Below are 21,193 nucleotides of genomic sequence, written 5' to 3'. Positions count from 1 at the left end.
GGTGGTCAGTGTGCATCATAGCAACCAGTTGTTCGGTCGATTTGCATATTAGCCTTTTATTATATAGGATTAATACCCATATCTCCCTAAATATTAAACTAGTTTTTTTTGGAAAATTGGTTTTTCTCTTCCCTGGAATAGTCACTTATTTCTCCAAATAGATTTCAGTTAGTTTTGACACTTGACTTTCAAATTAGAGGCTTCTTTAAGTGTCTGCTAATCCTCGATTGTCTGCTTTAAGAGTAAAATACCAGAAAACTGATTAGAAGTTATGAGCTGGTGCTTGGTGTTTATTATTTCTGGGATTCACTGTAGCATGATCTGCTGGGCCATTTTTGGGGTCTCCCAATGTCATTATCTTAATTTGTCTCAGCTTGGTCAGGTCCCCTAAAAAAATGGCTAATCTCCTGTCTGTTGGCTGCTATTGTTCTAGAAGTCTATTGAAGAAAGAGGGCTGGGAGTGTTGAGAGGCAGGTGCAGGTTCTGTTTAATATGTAAAAGTTAATTTGGTCTCCCTGTTTTCAGAATGGTACTTTCTGATAACTGTGCCTCTTCTCCTCCAGTTCAGGATGCTTTATTTTACTCTCTCTAGGGCAGAGGAGGAGATTGGGGAGTGACCAGTCTTCTGTTTTTAGCTTTACCCTCACCACCACTTCCAGAGTTACCTGGTGTTGCTGCCAAGTCTTGAATCTTTTTTTGGTCCTGGTGGTTCTATGGCATAATTTGGGTTACTTCTTGACTTTCTCCACTATTGGTTTAGGAATTCGGCTTTCAGTAATCTGCTAAATAGGTGACTACTCTTCCAGAATTTTGTTGCTGTTGTCTTTTGTTCTGTTCTCTTTTTCTATAAAATTAATGCTTTAAAATACATTCCTTTACAATTGCTTAGTGGGGTTTTGGAAAAGAGTTTAAATGGTGTATTAAATCCACCATTTAACTTCTATACTTTTTTCATTATGTATCAAACTCCTTACATACTATTCTTAATAGCTAATCTTTTGCACATCTGTTATTTCTCCTGTACTTTGGTTACTGGAGTCCAAATTTACATAATTTGATGTTGTAAGATCTAAGTATTTATAATGAGATAATTACTAATTAAGAAAAAATTGGGATAAAGTTCATCTTTCCTAATATATTAATTTTATTTACATTTAAAAATTATTTTTCAATTACAGTTGACATAGTATATTATATTAATTTCAGGTGTACAACATAGTGATTAAACTTTTATATAACTTGTGAAGTGATCACCCCAATGAGTCCAATAACCATCTGTTATTCTATAGTTATTACAATATTATTGACTATATTCCTTATGCTGTACTTTACATTCTCATGACTGTTTTTGTAACTGCCAATCTGTACTTCTTAATCCTTCACCTTTTTCCCCCTTCCATTTGGCAACCATCAGTTCTCTTTATTTATGCGTTTTCGGTCTTGTTTGCTTATTTTGTTCTTTAGATTCTACATATAAGTGAGATCATATGGTTTTTGTCTTTCTCGGACTAACTTAGCATAATACCCTCTAGATCCATCCATATTGTCACAAATGGCAAAATTTCATTATTTGTTATGGCTGAGTAATGTTCTATTGTATATGTGTACCACATCTTTATCCATTTGTCTATTGATGAACTCTGGTTACTTTTATATCTTGACTATTGTAAATAATGCTTCAGTGAACATAGGGTGCACATATCTTTTTGAATTGGTGTTTTGGATTTCATTGGATAAATATCCAGAAGTGGAATTTCTGGGTCATATGATAGTTGTTTTAAAAGTTTTTTAGGAACCTCAATACTGTTTTCCGTAGTAGCTGCATCAATTCACAATCCCACCAACAGTACATGAGGGTTCCTGTTTCTCCACATCCTGACCAACACTTGTTTGTTGATTTCTTGATGATAGCCATTCTGACAGGTGTGAGGTGATATCTCATTATGATTTTAATTTGCATTTCCCTGAGGATTAGTGATGCTGAGCATCCTATATAATAATCCTATATAATAAAAGGCTAATATGCAAATTGTCCCCTCGACTGTAAGTTTGACCAGGGCGCAGGGCTGGCTGGCCAACCTCCCCTGGCACCTCCCCTCTCCCGGCCTGGCCCGATCGGCCTCGATGGGGGCAGGCTGACTGGACCCCACCCGTGCACAAATACGTGCACCTGGTTTCTAGTCTTTTCATATATCTATTGGCCATTTGTATGTCCTCTTTGGAGAAATGTATATTCAGGTCCTCTGCCCATTTTTTAATCACATTGTTTGTTCTTTTGGTGTTGAGTTGTATGAGCTTCTTATGTATTTTGGATATTAACCATTATCAGTTCTATCATTGGCAAATATCTTCTTCCATTTTGTAGGTTGTCTTTAAAAAATACTTTTATTGATTTCAGAGAGGAAGGGAGAGGGAGAGAGAGATAAAAACATCAATGATGAGAGAATTATTGATTGGCTACCTCCTGCACACTCCCTACTGGGGATGGAGCCTATAACCTTGGGCATGTGTCCTGACCAGAAATCAAACCTGCCACTTTTTAGAGCATGGGATGACACTCAATCAATTGAACCATATTGGCCAGGGCAGTATGTATATTTTAATGATGTAAATTCTTTCTATCCATGAGCATGATATAGTTTTCCATTTATTTGTATCTTCAGTTCTTTTCTTTAATGTCTTACATTTTTCCAAGTACAGGCCTTTTATGTCTTTGGTTAAATGTACTCCTAAGTATTTTATTTTTTTGATGCAATTGTAAATGAGATTTCTTTTCTTAATTTCTTAAATATCTGCTGGACTCTTTTAGGCTTCTCTTTATATAGTATCATGTCATCTGCAAATAATGACAATTTTACTTCTTCCTTTCTAATTTGGATGCCTTTCATTTCTATTATCTGATTGATGAGGCTAGGACTTTTAGTACTATGTTGAATAAAATGTTGAAATTGGACAACCTTGTCTTGTTTCTGATCTTAAAAAAAAGCTTTCAGGTTTTCACTGTTGAGTGTGATGTTAGCTGTGAATTTGTCATAAATGACCTTTATTATGTTGAGGTATATTCCCTGTATTCCTATTTTGCTGAGAGTTTTTGTCATAAATGGATGCTGGATTTTGTTAAATGCTTTTTCTGAATCTATTGATATGAACATATGATTTTTATTCTTCATTTTGTTTATATGATGTATCATGTTAATTGTAGATATTAAAACAACTTTGTATCCCAGGAATAATAAATCCCACTTGATCATGGTATATAATTTTTTTTTTTTTTTTTTTTTTTTTTTACTGTTGACACTATTACAGATGTCCCCTTCCCTCCCCTTTGCCCACCTCCACCCCACAATATGATCTTTTTAATGTATTGCTGAATTTGGTTTGCTAATATTTTGTTGAGGATTTTTGCATCTGTGTTCATTAGAGATATTGGCTTATAACTGCAGTGTATTTTTGTGTGTAAAGACTTTGCTTTTGGGATCAGAGTAATGCTGGCCTCATAAAATAAGCTTGGGTGTCTTCCCTGCTCTTGAATTTTTTGGAATAGTTTGACAGGATGGGTGTTAATTCTTCTTTGAACGTTCGGTAAAATTCACCTGTGAAGCCATTCAGTCCAGGAGTTTTGTTTGTTGGGAGTTGTTTGATTACTGATTCCATTTTGTTGGTAATAATCAGTCTGTTCAGATTTTCTGTTTGTTCTTGATTCAGTCTTAGAAAATTGTACATATCTAAAAATTTATCCATTTCTTCTAGATTGAGATTGTCCAGTTTGATGGCATATCATTCATAGTATTTTTTTCTTTTTTTTAATTCTAATTTTTTACTTTAATCATGAACCTACACTAAACCTATGTTCATAGTATTTTCTTATAATCCTTGCATTTCTGTGGTGTTAGTTGTGACTTTTCCTCTTAATTTCTGATTTTATTTATTGGTTTCTGATTTATTTCCATTTGCATGAAATATCTTTTTCCAACCTTTTACTTTCAGTCTGTGTCTTTTGATCTGAAGTGGTTCTCTTGTAGAGAACATATATATTGGTCTTATTTTCTTATCCATTCAGCCACCCTGTGTCTTTTGATTGGAATATTTAATCTAATTACATTTAAAGTGATTATTGAGTGGAGTGGTGGGAGACAGCTAATCAATGTTTCTCCATTGATGTTCTCCTCCCCCATCCCCTCTCTCTCTCTAAAAATCAATAAAAACATGTCCTCGGGTAAGGATTTAAAAAAAGTGATTATTGATAAGTACATAGTTATTGCCATTTTATTATTCATATTTATGTTCTTTTTTCCTTCTTCTTAAGGAAATCCCTTTAACATTTTTTTTTTTTAATATATTTTATTGATTTTTCACAGAGAGGAAGAGAGAGAGATAGAGAGTTAGAAACATCGATGAGAGAGAAACATCGACCAGCTGCCTCTTGCACATCTCCCACTGGGGATGTGCCCGCAACCCAGGTACATGCCCTTGACCGGAATCGAACCCGGGACCTTTCAGTCCGCAGGCCGACGCTCTATCCACTGAGCCAAACCGGTTTCGGCATCCCTTTAACATTTTTAAAAAATATGTTTTTATTGATTTTTGAAGAGAGGAAAGGAGAGGGATAGAGAGGTAGAAACATCGATGAAAGAGAAACATCATCAATTGGCTGCTTCTTGCATGCCCCCTACTGGATATTAAGCCTGCAATCCAGACATGTGCCCTGATTGGGAATCAACCCGTGACCCCCATGGCAATTTGGTGTAAGAGAGGCTCCAGAGTCTGGAGGGAGGTATCAGTTCCCTGGTCACTGAGGGATGTTGAGACTGCAGGCTGACCTTCACCACGTCCAGGGGGGTCATGAAGATGGAGGTGACCACAGCTCTGGCACCATCTGTTAGAGGGGCTGATGCCCCCAGGGTCCTAACCAGCCATCTTGTAGCTTCAATTCTGGCTTTAGGATGGTACTCGCTTGGCGCGGAGCCTGGGGTTGGGCGGGCCCAAGGTGGGTCTGCGACCCGTGCGGGGTCCGCGCGTGCTCGCCTCTCTCCAAGGCCGATGAGGAAGCCTGGCTCATTCTTTTTTATGTTTTCTGCCTTTGTTGAAGTTTTCACTGAATTCCTCTATTCCCTTACGCCCATTGAGCTTCTTTATAGCCAGTGCTTGAACTCTGGATCTGGTGGATTGCTTGTCTCCGTTTTGTTTGCTTCTTTTTCTGGAGTTCTGCTCTTTCATTTAGGACATGTGTCTTTGTCTCCTCATTTTGGCTTGACCCCCTGTGTTTGTTTCTGTCTCCTGGTCTTGGCAGAGGGGCTTATGTACTAGGTGTTGTATGGGGCCCAGTGGTGCTGTCTCCTTGGTCACCTGAGCCACATGCTCTGCAGGTGTCCCTTGTGTGGGTTGTAGTTTAGCCTTCATTGCTACTGACATGCCTGTGGGTAGCATTCACACTCAGGCTAACTGATGTGAGGCCTGGCTGTGACTACAGTGGATGAGCTGTTTTTGTGGGGGGTGATCCCTCAGAGCAGGAGTCACTGTAGCGTAGCGCTGGTGCCAGCCAAGTCTCTTCTTGGGGTGTGTCATTTTTGGAGCTTTTTGGGTGGTGCTGTGGTGTGGTTTGAAGTTGGCCACTGGGTTTGTTGGTTCTGGTGCCTTTTGGGAATGGCTCTGGTGCAGGCCAAGCTCAGCTGCTACTTAGCTGGGCTTGGGATGTATGGTAGGAACTACAAAGTGATCTGTGGTTGGTTGCCACTTTTGCTGGGCTTAGAGGCACTTGGGAGAGGCTATGCTGCAAACTGAGGCCTGCTGCCATTTGTGCTTGGCTTGGCCTTTGGTAGGCACCGCAGTGTGAGCTGATGCCAGCCACCACCTGTGCTGGGCTCGTGGCCACTTAGTTGCAGCTATATTCCAAGCCAGGACTGGCCAGGGCTTATGCCAGATCAAGGTCACTGATGCAAGTTACTGGCTATTGTTTGTGGTGGAAGGGGGAGGTGCTTAGCACGAGGTACAGGGCATGCTGCGTCCAGCCATTGTTTGTTTAGTGTTTGTGGATCTTTTCGAGCTTTTAGGTAACTCCACAGCGCAAGTTGAACCAAGCCGCTGTGAGTTGTGTGGGGCAGGGTCTCAGGAAATCTCCAAAGTAGGGTGCACAGTGTTAATGGAGAGCTCAGATTTTTGCCCACCTGCCTCTGCAGTCTAGGTGGGAGGTGTGAGTTCAACAAAGGATCAATGGTACCTGCAGTACCTCCCTCCCAGAAGAGAGGTGCCCCATTTCTAAGGGATACCCCATTTCCTACCCTTCCAGCTTTTGCCCTAAAGCTAGTCAATTTAATTCCTCACTATAAATCCCTGGTGCTTTTTGAGCTGCTGCCCCTGCACGGGGGTGCGTAGAGTGTTTGTGAGTGTGTGAGTGAGCAAGTTTGTGCATGAACCCCTCAAAAGAAGCACCTAGGTGTGCAGCAGCCTTCCATCTCATCCGGACACAATCCCTGCTGGTTTTCACAGGCAGATGTTATGGAGACTCCTCTTCCCAGCACTGGTGGCCCCGGCTGTGATCCCTTCCTCCTCAGGAGGGACCTCTGCGGCCAAAAGATCCCTCCCTGTTCTTAATTGCCACCCCATGGGTGTGGGACCTGACCATTTTAAGTCTTTCTTTGCCCCTCCTACAGTCTGGACATGGCTTCTTCTTTCTATCCTTAGTTATAGGCCTTCTGTTCAGTGAATCTTTAGGTGATTGGCAATGATGACGCTATTCTGTAATATGGTTGTAATTTTGATGTGGGTCGCAGAAGGAGGCGAGCCCTGTGTTTCCCTACCCCACCATCTTGATTGGAAGTATTATATTTGTTCATTGAATGGCCTCTTTGACCTTTCACCAAGATATGAAGGATGGGGTGAGGATTAGTAGAGCATAGTTTGATATTTAACACTTTTTTCATTCTTAATATACCTATTAATATTGGGGATGATAAATCAGATTAAATATGATTGTATGAATGGCTCTTGGATACTACGGATTTAGATCTGTACGTAATCTAGGCTTAAAGATTGACTCATATTGAATGTGGTCCTGATAGTTCTCCATCCATCCTTACCCAGAGTTCTGAGTGGGTTTTGCTCACTTAGCTCTGTTATTCTGACTAGACCTGCAGCGAGCCATAGCACTGTGGATTATTAGGGGCCAGACACTTGGAGGCTAGATCCAGGTAGTCTTTAGAAACAGCTTGTTGATAGGTTGATTAGCCCTAAAATTTTACTCTGACTGAAATTCTATATAGTATATTGAAAAAAATTCTGTAATGAAAATCACATCAGTATTTAGTTTGGTGATGCTTAAAAGGTATTCATAATGGGGGGCAATGCCTAGCTGGCATGGCTCAGTGGTTGAGCATCGACCTATGAACCAGGAGGTCATGGTTCGATTCCTGGTCAGGGCACATGCCCGGGTTGTGGGTTCGATTTCCAGTGTGGGGCGTGCAGGAGGCAGCCAATCAATGATTCTCTCTTATCATTGATGTTTTATCTCTCTCTGACTCTCCCTTCCTCTCTAAAATCAATAAAAAATACATTAAAAAAAATCATAATGTGGGACAACTCCTTAATGGACATGGTATGGGATTTCCTTTTTGAGTGATGAAAATGTTTTCAAGCCCTAGCTGGTTTGGCTCAGTGGATAGAGCGTCAGCCTGGAGATTGAAGGGTCCTGGGTTTGATTCCTGTCAAGGGCACATGCCCAGGTTGTAGTCTCGATCCCCAATAGGGGCCGTGCAGGAGGCAGCTGATCAATGATTCTCTCATCATTGATGTTTCAATCTCTCTCTCCCTCTCCCTTCCTCTCTGAAATCAATAAAAAATATTAAAAAGAAAATGTTTTCGAACTAGGTAGAGGTGGTGGTTGCACATTATTCACTGTAAAGCATTTAATGTCAGTTTATGTGAATATGCGTTAAAGATGTATTTATAGTTTTATTAGTGATGTCTTATCTATGAGCCTTTGTAAAATGGCTTAATTTTTGAAACAAGAAAATGATACATATTTGTTTTAGAGGGTGTATAATGTACAGATAAATGAAAATAAGATCAGTTATTCTGTCTCAGAAATAGCTACTCTTATTTATAGTGCATGTTTATTAACTTAAAAAATACATGAAAATTATATTAAAATGTATTAGAAGACTATAACAAAAATATATTTTTTAACTAAAATAAAAATTTTCCATTTAATGCATAGCCTAAATGTTTTTCAATATCTTTTCATAAACGTCTACAATTTTATGTAATACAAAGTATTCCATTATGTGAATATATCATAATTTTTAAAATGATTCTCCTTTCAGACATTGAAGATATTTCATATTGTTTCCTATTCTAAGTAATAATTTATCACTGAACAGTATTGCATCTAAATCTCAGTTTATGTCCATCAAATAATTTACTTGAAATGAATTATTGGGCTAAGGGACATATAACCTGTTTCAAGGCTATTGTGTCTTGCCAAATTGCCATTTAGAATTGTTGACTCAATTTATACTCAGTCATGTGTGAGAATAAATGAGCAGGCTCAAATTTATGACTATTTTTATCATCTGAAAAGGTAAATAGTAACACCAGAATTTATGGAATATATAGAATTTTTGACAACCTATCTTGATTTCTCATTCTCTCTCTCTCTCTCTGTTTTGTTTTACTTATTGATTTGAGAAAGAAAGAAACATTGATCTATTGTTCCACTCATTTATGCATTGGTTGATTCTTGTATGTGTCCTGACCAGGGATTGAACCCAAAACCTTGTTGTATCAGGATGATGCTCTAACTCAGTGGTTCTCAACCTTCCTAATGCCGCGACCCTTTAATACAGTTCCTCATGTTGTGGTGACCCCCAATTTCATTGTTATAAATTGAACATAATTAAAGTATAGTGATTAATCACAAAAAAAGTAATTATATATGTGTTTTCCGATGGTCTTAGGTGACCCCTGTGAAAGGGTCGTTCGACCCCCAAAGGGGTCGCGACCCACAGGTTGAGAACCGCTGCTCTAACTGAACTACCTGCCTCGGCCCTCATTATCTTAAAAATCATAGGAAATGAATGTCATACCAGTTATGTCTAGAGTTTTATAGCATTTATGTTTTGCAAAGTAACACACTAAATGTAGTTCTTACATAAAACATATTAAGCTTTGGGTTATTTATTTATTTATTTATTTATTTTGGTATAGCAAAGGTGGAGATTTATTGAAGAACAAGTACAGACTCCCAAGTGGGGAGGGGAAAGGATCCCCAGGTTATTATTATTTTTAATGCAGGTATTATATTCATAAAATTAAAATGCCATTTTAAGTGTATAGTTTGATGAATTTTGGGCATTGTATACAAATAAGTTACCACAACTACCATCAAAGTATAGGATAATTTTGTCACCCTAAAAAGTTTCTTCATAATCCTTTGCAATTGATTTCTCCTCCCCATCCCCCTGATGCCCTCTTTCACCTTAGGTACCCACTTATCTGCCTTCTGTTACAGTAGTTTTTTGTGTTTTTTTTTTTGAGAATTTCATATAATTGAAATCATGAAGTGTTTGTTTTCTTGTGTTTGAGTTTTTTTAAATTAAAAAAAATTAAACTTACTGCAAAAACATTGGTTTATAACATACAGCATCAGGTGTACAGCTTTATAACAGGACATCTGTGTACTTTGTTGTGTGCTTATCACCAGAAGTCTGGTCTCTTCTGTCACCATATATTTGACCCCTTCAGTTCTTTAGCTTAACATATTTTTGAGATTTATATTGTTGCATGTATTAATATTTTATTCCTTTTCCTTGTTAATAGCATTTCATAACATGGAAATATACAATTTATTCACCAGTTGACAAACATTTGGGTTGCTCCAGTTTTGGGCTATTATGAATAATAGTGCTGTGAACATTTGCATATAAATCTTTGTGTGGACATACGATTTTATTTACTGTTGGGTTAGTATCCACAAGCAGAATTTCTGGGTCATATGGTAATGTGTGTTTAACTTTATAAGATACTGCCATACTTTTTTCTAAAGTGGCTGTACCTTTCTCATTCCCATCAGCAATGCATGAGAGATGCGCTTGTTCCGTATCCTTACCCACAGGATGTAGTCTTTTTAACTTCAGCCGTCCTTGTTGGTATGTGTTGATTAGTGATATTAAAAGTTTTAGATTTTAACATCAGCTTCATGAATGCTAGAATATTTTGAAATTGAAATAATTATATAGGGTAGGGCAAAAGTAGGTTTATAGTTATTGGTATGGAGAATAATACAATAATTAATAAATAATAATACAAGGATAAACTCTGTGTTTTGAGTACTTAAAACTGTAAATCTACTTTTGCCCCATCCTGTATTCCTGCTTTTTAAGAACTGAAGTGGGCTTTGTAGGCATATGTTCAAATGACTCCTGTGTAATTGTGGGCCCATCGTATATATGACATGATTTTATATGTACAGGTTGGTAATGTACAGCTCAATTTAAGTCTTCCTACCCCTACGAGTGTAAGTTAATATTTTTATGTTTTTCTTTTGGTTATGCTTATTCTGTGCCAGTGATTCATAAGAAAAGCACTAAACAGAGTGACTTGTATTGATGAAAAGACTGGTGATTTGTATTTCCGAGAATATGGTCCTAGAGTTCTTTAGTTTTTTTGAATAATTGATTTAGAAATTTTAGATGAATTCAGGGATTAGATTTAAAAGAAATATGATTAAGAACAAATGAAGATTTGTCTCTTTTTATTCTCCCATAGGACATTTTCATTCCATCTCCAAGTTTGGAAGAACAATCAAGTGATGGAAAGAAAGGTGGAGATTTACATAGTTCTTCTTTGACTGTTGAGTGTTCTAAAACTTCAGAGACTGAACCAAAGAATTCCACTGAGGACCTTGGGCTTTCTTTGACAGGGGATTCTTGTAAGTTGATGCTTTCTGCAAGTGAGTATAGTCAGTCCCCAAAGATGGAGAGTTTGAGTTCTCACAGGATTGATGAAGATGGAGAAAACACACAGATTGAGGATACTGAACCCATGTCTCCAGTTCTCAATTCTAAGCTTGTTCCTGCTGAAAATAATAGCATCCTGATGAATCCAGCACAAGATGGACAAGTAGAAGTGAATCAGAATGCTGGTGAAACAAAGGGGAATGACACAGAAACCAGAGACGACATTAGTATTTTAGCTGCTGGTAGCAAAGGTAGAGAAGAGACTGTAGCAGAAGACGTTTGTATTGATCTCACTTGTGATTCAGGGAGTCAGGCAGTTCCTTCTCCAGCTACTCGATCGGAGGCACTCTCTAGTGTGCTAGATCAGGAGGAAGCTATGGAAATTAAAGAACATCAGCCAGAGGAGGGGTCTTCAGGGTCTGAGGTGGAAGAAATTCCTGAGACTCCTTGTGAAAGTCAAGGAGAGGAGCTAAAAGAAGAAAGTATGGAGAGTGTCGCATTACACCTTTCTTTGACTGAAACTCAGTCCCAAGGGTTGTGTCTTTCAAAAGAAACCCCAAAACAAGAATGTCAGGAACCTATGGAAGTTGAAACCAGTGTGATTAGTATTGATTCCCCCCAAAAGCTTCCAGTCCTTGACCAAGAATTGGAACATAAGGACCAAGAAGCATGGGAAGAAGCTACTTCAGAGGACTCGAGTGTTGTCATTGTAGATGTGAAGGAACCATCTCCCAGAGTTGATGTTTCTTCTGAAACTTTAGAGGGAGTGGAGAAATGCTCAGATTCCCAGTTGTGGGAGGATGACGCTCCAGAAATAGAACCATGTGCTGAGAATAGAGCTGATGCCCAGGAAGAAAAGAGTGCTGAATATGAAGGAGACCTGAAATCAGTGACTGCAGAAAAGGAACCTGTACAGGCTGACTCTCCACAGCCTCCCGTAACTTCAGTGGGAGAAGGTGATGCTCCAAAACCTGACCGGCAGATGCAGCAGACCCAACCTCAAGAGAAAACAGATAACTCATTACCAGAAGACTCAAAAATGGCTAGTACAAAGCAGCTAGAGAAGGCCTCAGCCCACACCTCACAAAGCTTCTGTGAAAGCTCTAGTGGTGAGTGTGATTATAAATTGTTCTGTGTCTCCAACCATATTACAGTTTGGAATGGGAGGTAAGAGAGAACTACATGCTTATGTCAGGGCTGAAAATTAACTTGGATTTATGTTTATGAACAGCTAATAATGGGAAATTAAAAAATTTGGGTTGTATTCTTTTGTAGCTGTAATTATGTATGGGATCAGAGATTATTTAATATTTATCAGCTTTATGACTTAGGAGTAATCAACATGATTTTTATTAATATGTAGAAATTATACCAATCTGGTGTTTTCTACTAAATTCCCAATCTTGCTCCAAATTTTTATATTTTGATAGTTACCTTGAAGTACAGGATCTTTTTTTGATTACACAGTAAAGAACTCTGTTAATGAATATGCTGTTATTGGTTGTTTCCTCTTTATGGGTATTAAGAACAGTTTCTCAATTTGGCTCAACATATATACATCTTAAATCTTAAACTGGAAAAAGATATTAGTTTGTGCCTTTTATCTATTTTCTGAAGTCCAGGAAATATTTGTAGAATATTATGTATGACATTAGCTGAAAAGAGGTCAGATTTTCTAAATGCCCAGAGTTAGTGTAATTTAAAAACAAATTTCAAAAATAAAAAAATAGCCCTGCTGGTGTGGTTCAGTGATTGAGCCTTGACTCATGAACCAAGAGGTTACCAGTTCAATTCCTGGTCAGGGCACATGCCCAGGTTTTAGGCTCGATCCCCAGTAGGGGGCATGCAGGAGGCAGCCAATCAATGTTTCCATTTCTTTATCCCTCTCCCTTCCCCTCTCTCTCAAAAACAAATCAATAAAAACATTAAAAACAAAACACAAACTTAAGAAAACAAGCTTCTAGAATTATGGAAATGAGAAACAGTATTTGGACATCATAGCTGTTAGTATGGGTGATTATACCTTTTGTTGTTTCTGGAACGATCCCACTTTATACCTCTTGTGCAGGTGTGATTATTAATAGTACTTATTTATTCTTTTCTCAAAATTATCTCTACTCATTAGGTTTTATATTCAGGACTTCTTTGACTCCAGAAAAGAAATGTTAGAGTATTCAGGACTTCTTTGACCCTCTTCAGAAAAGAAATGTTAGAGCTGAAATGGAGGTTAGGGGTTATTGGGTTCAGTCTCTTCTTCCTAAAGTCACATGGCTAATAAACGATTGAGGTAGGACAAGAGCCTAAGACACCTGATTCTCAATGCTATGTTTTTCTTTTTTTGTGAGATTGAATAATATAGTTTCTCTGATTCTGATGAGTTATGGTAATGAACTATCTGAATGAGCTAATATTTTATATTATTGAATATTTTTGTAATTTTATTACATCTAAATACTATTATTGACCTACCTCAGCTAAGGAATTATCAGGGTTGGTAGGTTGTTTCAATTATTTTAGCAATTGTATGTAGAAGAAGCTTCTAAAACATTGGGCTATTACATTATGTTAAAAGTATTCTTCACGAATTCTTGTTTACACTATTAATGGCAGAGCCAGCTCTTTTTTTAAAAATCTTCACCCAGGATATTATTCTATTGATATTTTTTTTTTTAAAGAGAGTATGGAAGGGAGGCAGGTGGGAGGAGGAGAAAGGGAGAGACGAGAGAGAGAGAGAGAGAGAGAGAGAGAGAGAGAGAGAGAGAGAGAGAGAGAAGGAAAGAAAGGAAGAAAGAAAGAAAGAAAGAAAGAAAGACAAAGAAAGAAAGAAAGGAAGAAAGAGATACCCATGTGAGAGAGATCACATCGATTGGTTGCTTCCCTCGCTTGCTGGATGGAACCTGCAACCCAGGTATGTGCCCTTGATCAGGAATTGAATCCGTGATCCTTTGGGTGTGCAGGGCAACTCTTTAAACACCAAGTGCACGGGTCAGGGCAGAGCCAGCTCTTTTTTTATAATAGACATTGCCATAGTATAACTTACTAATTTTTATCTAGGTTATTGAAAATACTAGTAAGTTATATTCTGTTTACTTAGTTCTTGAGGAAACAACTAAAAGCAGTGAAGACAGTGGTTGGTCTATTAGGGCAGTGATCGGCAAACTGCGGCTTGCGAGCCACATGCGGCTCTTTGGCCCCCTCAGTGTGGCTCATTCACAAAACACCGGCTCTTCCACAAAATACTGACTTCTGTGCATGGGCCACGACGTTTCAATCGCACTGTACGTGCGTGCCCGCATGTGGTATTTTGTGGAAGAGCCACACTGAAGGGGCCAAAGAGCTGCATGTGGCTCGCGAGCCGCGGTTTGCCGACCACGGTATTAGGGGATTAAAGTAAATTACTCAGAAGAGCATTGCTAGAACAAAAAATACTATTTTGTACTTAAAATATAGTTGTCTAATTGCTAAAACTAAAGAGAGACTAATTTCAATGAGAGTAACCTAAAAAATTAATGGTTCTGGAAAGACAGAATTAAAGTTACAAATTGGTTGAGTCCCAAATTTGTTAAGTAGATTTCTATATGTCACAGTTAGAAGGGTACTGTTGTTATTTTATTAAAATCTTTACTGATTGGAAAAAAAGATACATGCTTAATTGTGGAAAATGTTCAAATAATACAGGAAAGAGGAGAGAGGGAGTGGCTGGAGAGGGAGGGTGGGCAGAGGGAGTAGGGGGAGAATCATTCTAATTACCTCCATTTATAGATAACTTGTCACTGTTATTAGTTTGGAGACCTCTTCAGAAATGTTTTCTGAAGACCTACTCCTGAAATTTGAAAAAAGCAAATTTAGGAAGGTGGTACTTGGAAGCCCAATTTTATTCAATATAGAATAAATTTATGATGGCTTGATGATACGAAAAATCATAAGTTTAATAAGTCTTTTAAAAATAAGAAATATATATTTTTGATCAGCTGCCTCCTATACCTCCCCCACTGGAATCTAACCATGATCTCCTGGTTCAAAGGTTGACACTCAACCACTGAGCCATGCTGTGGACAATAAGTCTTTGATTAAATCCACAAATGGTAATCCTATCTAATAAAAGAATAATATGCAAATTGATCATCACTCCAACACACAAGATGGCCACCCCCATGTGGTCAAAGATGGCTGGCAGGGGAGGGCAGTTGTGGGCAATCAGGCCTGCAGGGGAGGGCAGTTGGGAGGGACCAGGCCTGAAAGGGAGGGCAGTTGGGGATGACTAGGCCTGCAGGGGATGGCAGTTAGGGGGGGACCCAGGCCTGTAGGGGAGGACAGTTGACCAGGCCTGCAGGGGAGGGCAGTTGGGGAGGACCAGGCTGGCAGGGGAGGGCAGTTGGGGGTGACCAGGCTGGCAGGGGAGGGCAGTTAGGGGCAATCGGGCCAGCAGGGGAGCAGTTAGTGTTGATCAGGCTGGCAGGGGAGTGGTTAGGGGTGATCAGGCTGGCAGGCAGAAGCAGTTAGGGCAGGCAGGCAGGCAGGCGAGCGGTTGGGAGCCAGTAGTCCTGGATTGTGAGAGGGATGTCCGACTGCCTGGTCGGATCGGGCCTAAACGAGTAGTCGGACATCCCTCAAGGGGTCCCAGATTGGAGAGGGTGCAGGCTGGGCTGGGGGACACTCCTCCCCCACCCCTCACCCCCCATGCATGAATTTTGTGCACTGGGCCTCTAGTATATAATAGGTTAATAATGATCATCGAAGCTAGATATGTCTTGTGCTCTAGCTCTAACATTTATTGGCTTACTTTATGGAATATCATCCTAATTGGTCGTTAATATCAGAGGCAGACTGTTAGGATATGCTGTTTATGGGTGGCATCACCCAATATAGAAATTCTTATATATTTAGCTAGAGGCCCTGAGCATGATTTTGTGCATGGGTAGGGTCTGGCCGGCCCACCCTGATGGGGGCTGATCGGGCCCGGCCGATGGAGGGGAGGGGACGTGGGAGGTTGGCTTCTGGGCCGGCCGGGGGGAGGGGCCATGGGTTGTTGGCCAGCTGGCCGCGCCCCTGATCGGGGTGGGGAGGGCTGATCAGGAGTGGGGCCAGTTAGGAGAAGGGATCTTGGGAGGTTGGGGAGTGCTGATGGGTCCCTAATCGGGCTCATTGGCTGCCACAGTGCGTCTCATAGTGACCAGTCGTTCCAGTCGTTCTGGTCGTTCCGTCATTCTGGTTGCTGGGCTTTTATATATATCGATTAGCTGGCTTTAAACCATTGGAAGAAGTGGCCAAGTCTTCTCTTGAGAACAAAAGATGGGCTTTATATTGTAACAGGAAGTTAGAAGTAGGAGAGACCTTACTGACATTAAATGTTTTAAATTTTGGTTTAGACTAATGAATCTCTATAAAGTCTTTAGTAATAAGGACAAACTCCCCACTCAGATGGCTTGACAATGGATATTAAGTTCCTTTTGTTTATTTATATATTTTTTAATGGGTTGGTATGTTGGCATACATTAGGATAAACCATCATAATCTGGGAAATCAAGAAGGGACTTGATAATTTAAATAATGAGGGTGTGCTAAATCTTAGAAAAATAATTGAATATGTTGAAAATTCCAGTAAATTTAAGAGGATGAAATATTATTTTGCAGAATTTGGTGATAATTTGATTAAATTACCTATGTCAGATGAGTGAACAAAAGCAGAGAAATGGGAAAGCATTTGGAGGACATTGGAAAGAGGCTTCATGAACATGAATAATTTAAGATAGAGTAGAAATGTAGGCTGCTACTAGTTAATTGAATGCTGGTTAAAGAGTTAGCAATTTATCTTCTAGTAGAAACCTTACAGGTTTGACCAGGAGCTAATGTGTTCAAAGCCATGTTCTTTAGGAAGATTGCTTTGGCTGCAATGTGCAAAAAGAATTGGAGGAAGGGGAAAACTTAAGGCAGAGAAAGTAATTGATAGGCTGCTGCAATAATCAAGGAATGAAGCATTGAAGACCAGAGAGAGAGATGGTGTCAGTGCTGCCTGTAAAATACTCAATTTTCCATTAGGTTGTAGTAATGCAGTTACATTATTGGTGTTAAAATAACTTCATGAAGTTTTATCTAGTACAATGCAAAGGAAACAAATACTTTTAAGCACTTTTTAATGCTTCACGTTATATTTGTATATTATGGTTTGTCGCATAGAAGGATTTTCAAAAGTCTATATGGTCAATCATAATATGAGAGATAGATAGTTCCTGTGAAGAGAGCAGGCGGTTGTTCCAGGAATGAAAAGTTCTTTAAAATAAATATTTGGAATGTCTGATGCTTTGTGAGATACTTGTTTTTTAGTTTCTATATCTTTTCTAACTTTTTCTTTAGTAATGTAAAGGGCTTGATTTTTAAGGAACTGCCAGAGAATGAATGCTTATCTACTGACCCATTCCTCTTTTTTCTATAACTATGGTGGAATTCTTTGCCATTTAGATGTGATGTTGAAATTCTCCACTCATATTCTTTACAGTTCCTTTAGCTGAGCATGTATATTTTTCATCCTTTATTTCTCAAGTCCATTCATTTTCTCTTTTCATCCCTTCAGATTACTAATTCATTTTCTCTTACATATAGATGTAAGAGATGTTTTTGTTGTTGTCTAGTGATTTTTGAGGAAAAACAGTATCAAAGTGCTTGATATTAAAGGTAATAAAGGATAGATAGGAATGGCCCTGCCGGTGTGGCTCAGTGGTTGAGTGTCAACCTATGAAGCAGGAGGTCATAGTTCAATTCTCAGTCAGGGCACAGGGTTGTGGGCTCCATCTCTAGTGTGGGGTGTCCAAGAGGCAGCCAATCAATGATTCTCTCTCATCATTGATGTTTCTATCTCTCTCTCCCTCTCCCTTCCTCTTTGAAATCAGTAAAAATGTATTAAAAAATAGAGATAGGAGTGGAGTGGGAAAAGATGAAAGAAGAAAATGTAATATAATAAGAAATGTATTTGTTCTTCATCTGGTTCCTGCACAGAGCTCCTAAAACCCTTGTTATTTTTGAAGTGAAAGGAATATCTTTTGTTATTTAGAACAAGCCCTTTTGGTCACAACTGGGTCTGTGCTCAGTGATTTAGGGTAGATCCCTATATAGCCTCAGGATGGGGCTGTTCACAGTGACGACTAAGTGATGATGATGATGATGATGATGATGATGATTATTATTTTGTTAAGACTCACCTGAGGATATTTTTCCATTGATTTTTAGAGAGTGGGAGGGAGAGGGAGAGACAGAGAGAAACATCCATGTGAGAGAGACATATCAATTGGTTGCCTCCTGCACGCACCCTGACCAGGGCCGGGGAACCTGCAACCCAAGTACGTGCCCTTGACTGGAATCGAACCTGGGACCCTTCAGTCCACAGGCCAACACTCTATCCACTGAGCCAAACTGGCTAGAGCAAGACCCAGCGATTATTAAAGGGTAGAACTTTCAGCCCTACCCCTTGACTCCTGGGAGGAGAGGGGCTGTAGATTCAAGCTCTACAAAAACTCTTTTTAAAAAATATATATTTTTATTGATTTCAGAGAGGAAGAGTGATAGACACATCAACGATGAGAGGGAATCACTGATTGGCTGCCTCCTGGACACCCTACACTGGGGACCAGCCCGCAACTGGGCATGTGGCCTGACCAGGAATCGAACTGTGACCTCCTGGTTCATAGGTCGATGCTCAACCACTGAGCCATCCAGGCTGGGTGCACAAAAACTCTTTTTAAAAAAAAAAATATTTTTATTGATTTCAGAGAGGAAGGGAGAGGGAGAGAGAGATAAAAACATCAATGATGAGAGAGAATCCTTGATCGCTGCCTCCTGTATGCCCCACATTGGGGGTCGAGCCCGCAACCCTGGGCATATGCCATGACCTGGAATTGAACTGTGACTTCATGGTTCATAGGTTGACGTTCATCTACTGAGCCACACTGGCTCAGCTCTACAAAAACTCTTGAACAAGACTTGGTAAGCAACCTAGTAGGTAAATGATCCTGGATGGTATCTCATCCCAGTTCCACAGAATCTCCTGCTATCAAAACCTCTGGACCTCACCCTGTGTATTGCTTTATCTGGCTGGTAATCTGTGTCTTTATAATAAACTGGTAAACTTTTTCTCTGAGTATCCTGAGTAGCACCAGCGGATGAATTGAACCTAATAAGGAGGGTATGGGAATCTATAATGTGAAGCCAGTTATAGCACAGGTAGCAACTTAAACTTGCTACTGGCATCTGACGTGGGGGTGGTCTTGTGGGACTGAGCCTTTAACTTGTGGGATCTGATGCTATATCCAGGTAGAGAGTATCAGAATTGTGTTAAATTTAGGACATCTCAGAATTTTCTCTTGTCAAAGTTTTTTGTATTTTGACATGTTTTATGTTTACATTAATTTTATTTATTTATTTATTTGAAAAATATATTTGCGTTGATTTCAGAGAGGAAGGGAGAGAAAGATAGAAACACTAATGATGAGAGAGAATCATTGATTGGCTGCCTCCTGCACACCTCCCACACTGGGGATCAAACCCGCAACCTGGGCATGTGCCCTTGACCGGAATCGAACCCGGGGACCCTTCAGTCCGCAGGCCTATGCTCTATCCGCTGAACCAAACCAGCTCGGGCTGTTTACATAATTTTATAATGACTAACCAAAAATGTGTATACTGGAGTGCTCATATATGTGAGACTTACTGTTGTGCAGAGATGTTGATATGAATATTATTACTGTGGCAGTGGCCGGCAAACTGCTGCTCGCGAGCCACATGCGGCTCTTTGGCCCCTTGAGTGTGGCTCTTCCACAAAATACCGACTTCTGCTGATGGGCCACAAAGTTTCAATCACACTGTAGGTACGCGCCCGCACGTGGTATTTTGTCTCACTGGTCTAGAGTGAATGCTGGTCAGTATTGCTGAACCATGAAACCCATAGATTTCTATGTTAGAACCAATGAGTATTTTGAAGTGCTTTGGCCCATGAGATCCTTTGTCATCTCTTTGAGCAGATTGTAAATTACAAGTATTACCATCAGACTTCAACTAGAGGATGTTACAGATTGCTAAAGCTTATAAATTAACTCCTTGGATTAACATTGCACAAAATGAGAAAGTCTAGACTTGAAACTACCCAAGTTTGTATTACTGAGAATTCCCAAATGTACTATCTTGGAGCTCAGATGTTCCTATGTTGGCATGTTCCTCAGACCCTCCAAACTTTGGGCTTCCTCTATTTGCCTTTCTTTGGTTGTCTACTTTATGTTAGTCCTGTTGTTGATGGCTGTAAAGAAAGCGGAGAGAACAGTAGGAAATTAGTTGGGAGGCCTGTTGAGGGGGGTTGGGAATGAGGCAGAATTTGGAAAAAGAATAATTTAAATATTTCTTGCAGTTCTCTTTACTTTTGCTTTTTTTAATACTTCTGTTTTGGTTTCCTTCTTGTTTATTTATTTATTTTTTCCTCCAGAAACTCCATTTCATTTCACTTTGCCTAAAGAAGGTGATATTATCCCACCATTGACTGGTGCAACTCCACCTCTTGCTGGGCACCTAAAATTAGAGCCCAGGAGACACAGTACTCCTATTGGTAAGTGAGTAAAATGTAATGCCGTTTAAAGCAGAATTTCTGAGGTATTATTTTTTATGCAAGTGATTTCTTTTTTTTCTTTTTTTTCCCTTTTTGAATAAGATATTACAAGTGTGTCCTTATCCCCCCAATGTCCCCTCATCCCCCCAGTCCTGCCCTCACCCTCACCCTCACCCCCTGTTGTCCACATCCATCACTTATGCTTATATGCATGCATACAAGTCCTTTGGTTGATCTTTCCCCCTCACCCCCACCCTCCCCTGCTTTCCCTCTGAGTTTTGAGCATCTGATCGATGCTTCTCTGTCTCTACATCTGTTTTTGTTCATCGGTTTACGTTGTTCATATAATCCTCAGATGAGTGAGATCATGTGGTATTTATCTTTCTCTGACTGACTTATTTCACTTAGCGTAATGCTCTCCAGCTCCATCCATGCTGTTGCAAATGGTAGGAGTTCCTTCCTTTTTACAGCTGCATAGTATTCCATCGTGTAGATGTGACAAAGTTTTTTAATCCATTCATCTGCTGATGGGCACTTAGGCTGATTCCAATTCTTTTAGATCTGAGGAGTTGAATCTTCCTCATAAGGTTGATTTTTGTCTTAGGAAGAATAAGCTTGTGATGTCTGATTTCATGAGTTTACTCCCATGTGATAG

At 39.6% G+C, this 21,193-nt stretch overlaps 1 protein-coding gene across 5 annotated transcripts in view; it reads left to right on the top strand.

Moving 5' to 3' along the window:
- The window catches only part of TP53BP1 (tumor protein p53 binding protein 1), an 88,044-nt gene that overhangs the window by 24,579 nt on the left and 42,272 nt on the right, over positions 1 to 21,193 (top strand). For all 5 annotated transcript variants that reach the window (XR_004966047.1, XR_004966048.1, XM_036299149.1 and 2 more), the window contains exons 12-13: positions 10,762 to 12,061; positions 20,419 to 20,538. Coding sequence is in view for 3 of the 5 variants with exons in the window: in XM_036299149.1 (XP_036155042.1) it covers positions 10,762 to 12,061; positions 20,419 to 20,538 (1,420 nt within the window). In the remaining 2 variants the exon portion in view is untranslated. The remainder of the gene's footprint in view (positions 1 to 10,761; positions 12,062 to 20,418; positions 20,539 to 21,193) is intronic.

This window comes from Myotis myotis, unplaced genomic scaffold (genome assembly GCF_014108235.1).
Source record: "Myotis myotis isolate mMyoMyo1 unplaced genomic scaffold, mMyoMyo1.p scaffold_m19_p_1, whole genome shotgun sequence".
NCBI lineage: Eukaryota > Metazoa > Chordata > Mammalia > Chiroptera > Vespertilionidae > Myotis > Myotis myotis.
The sequence above is the reverse complement of the archived record's forward strand: the minus strand, read 5'-3'. Positions and strand labels throughout refer to the sequence as shown.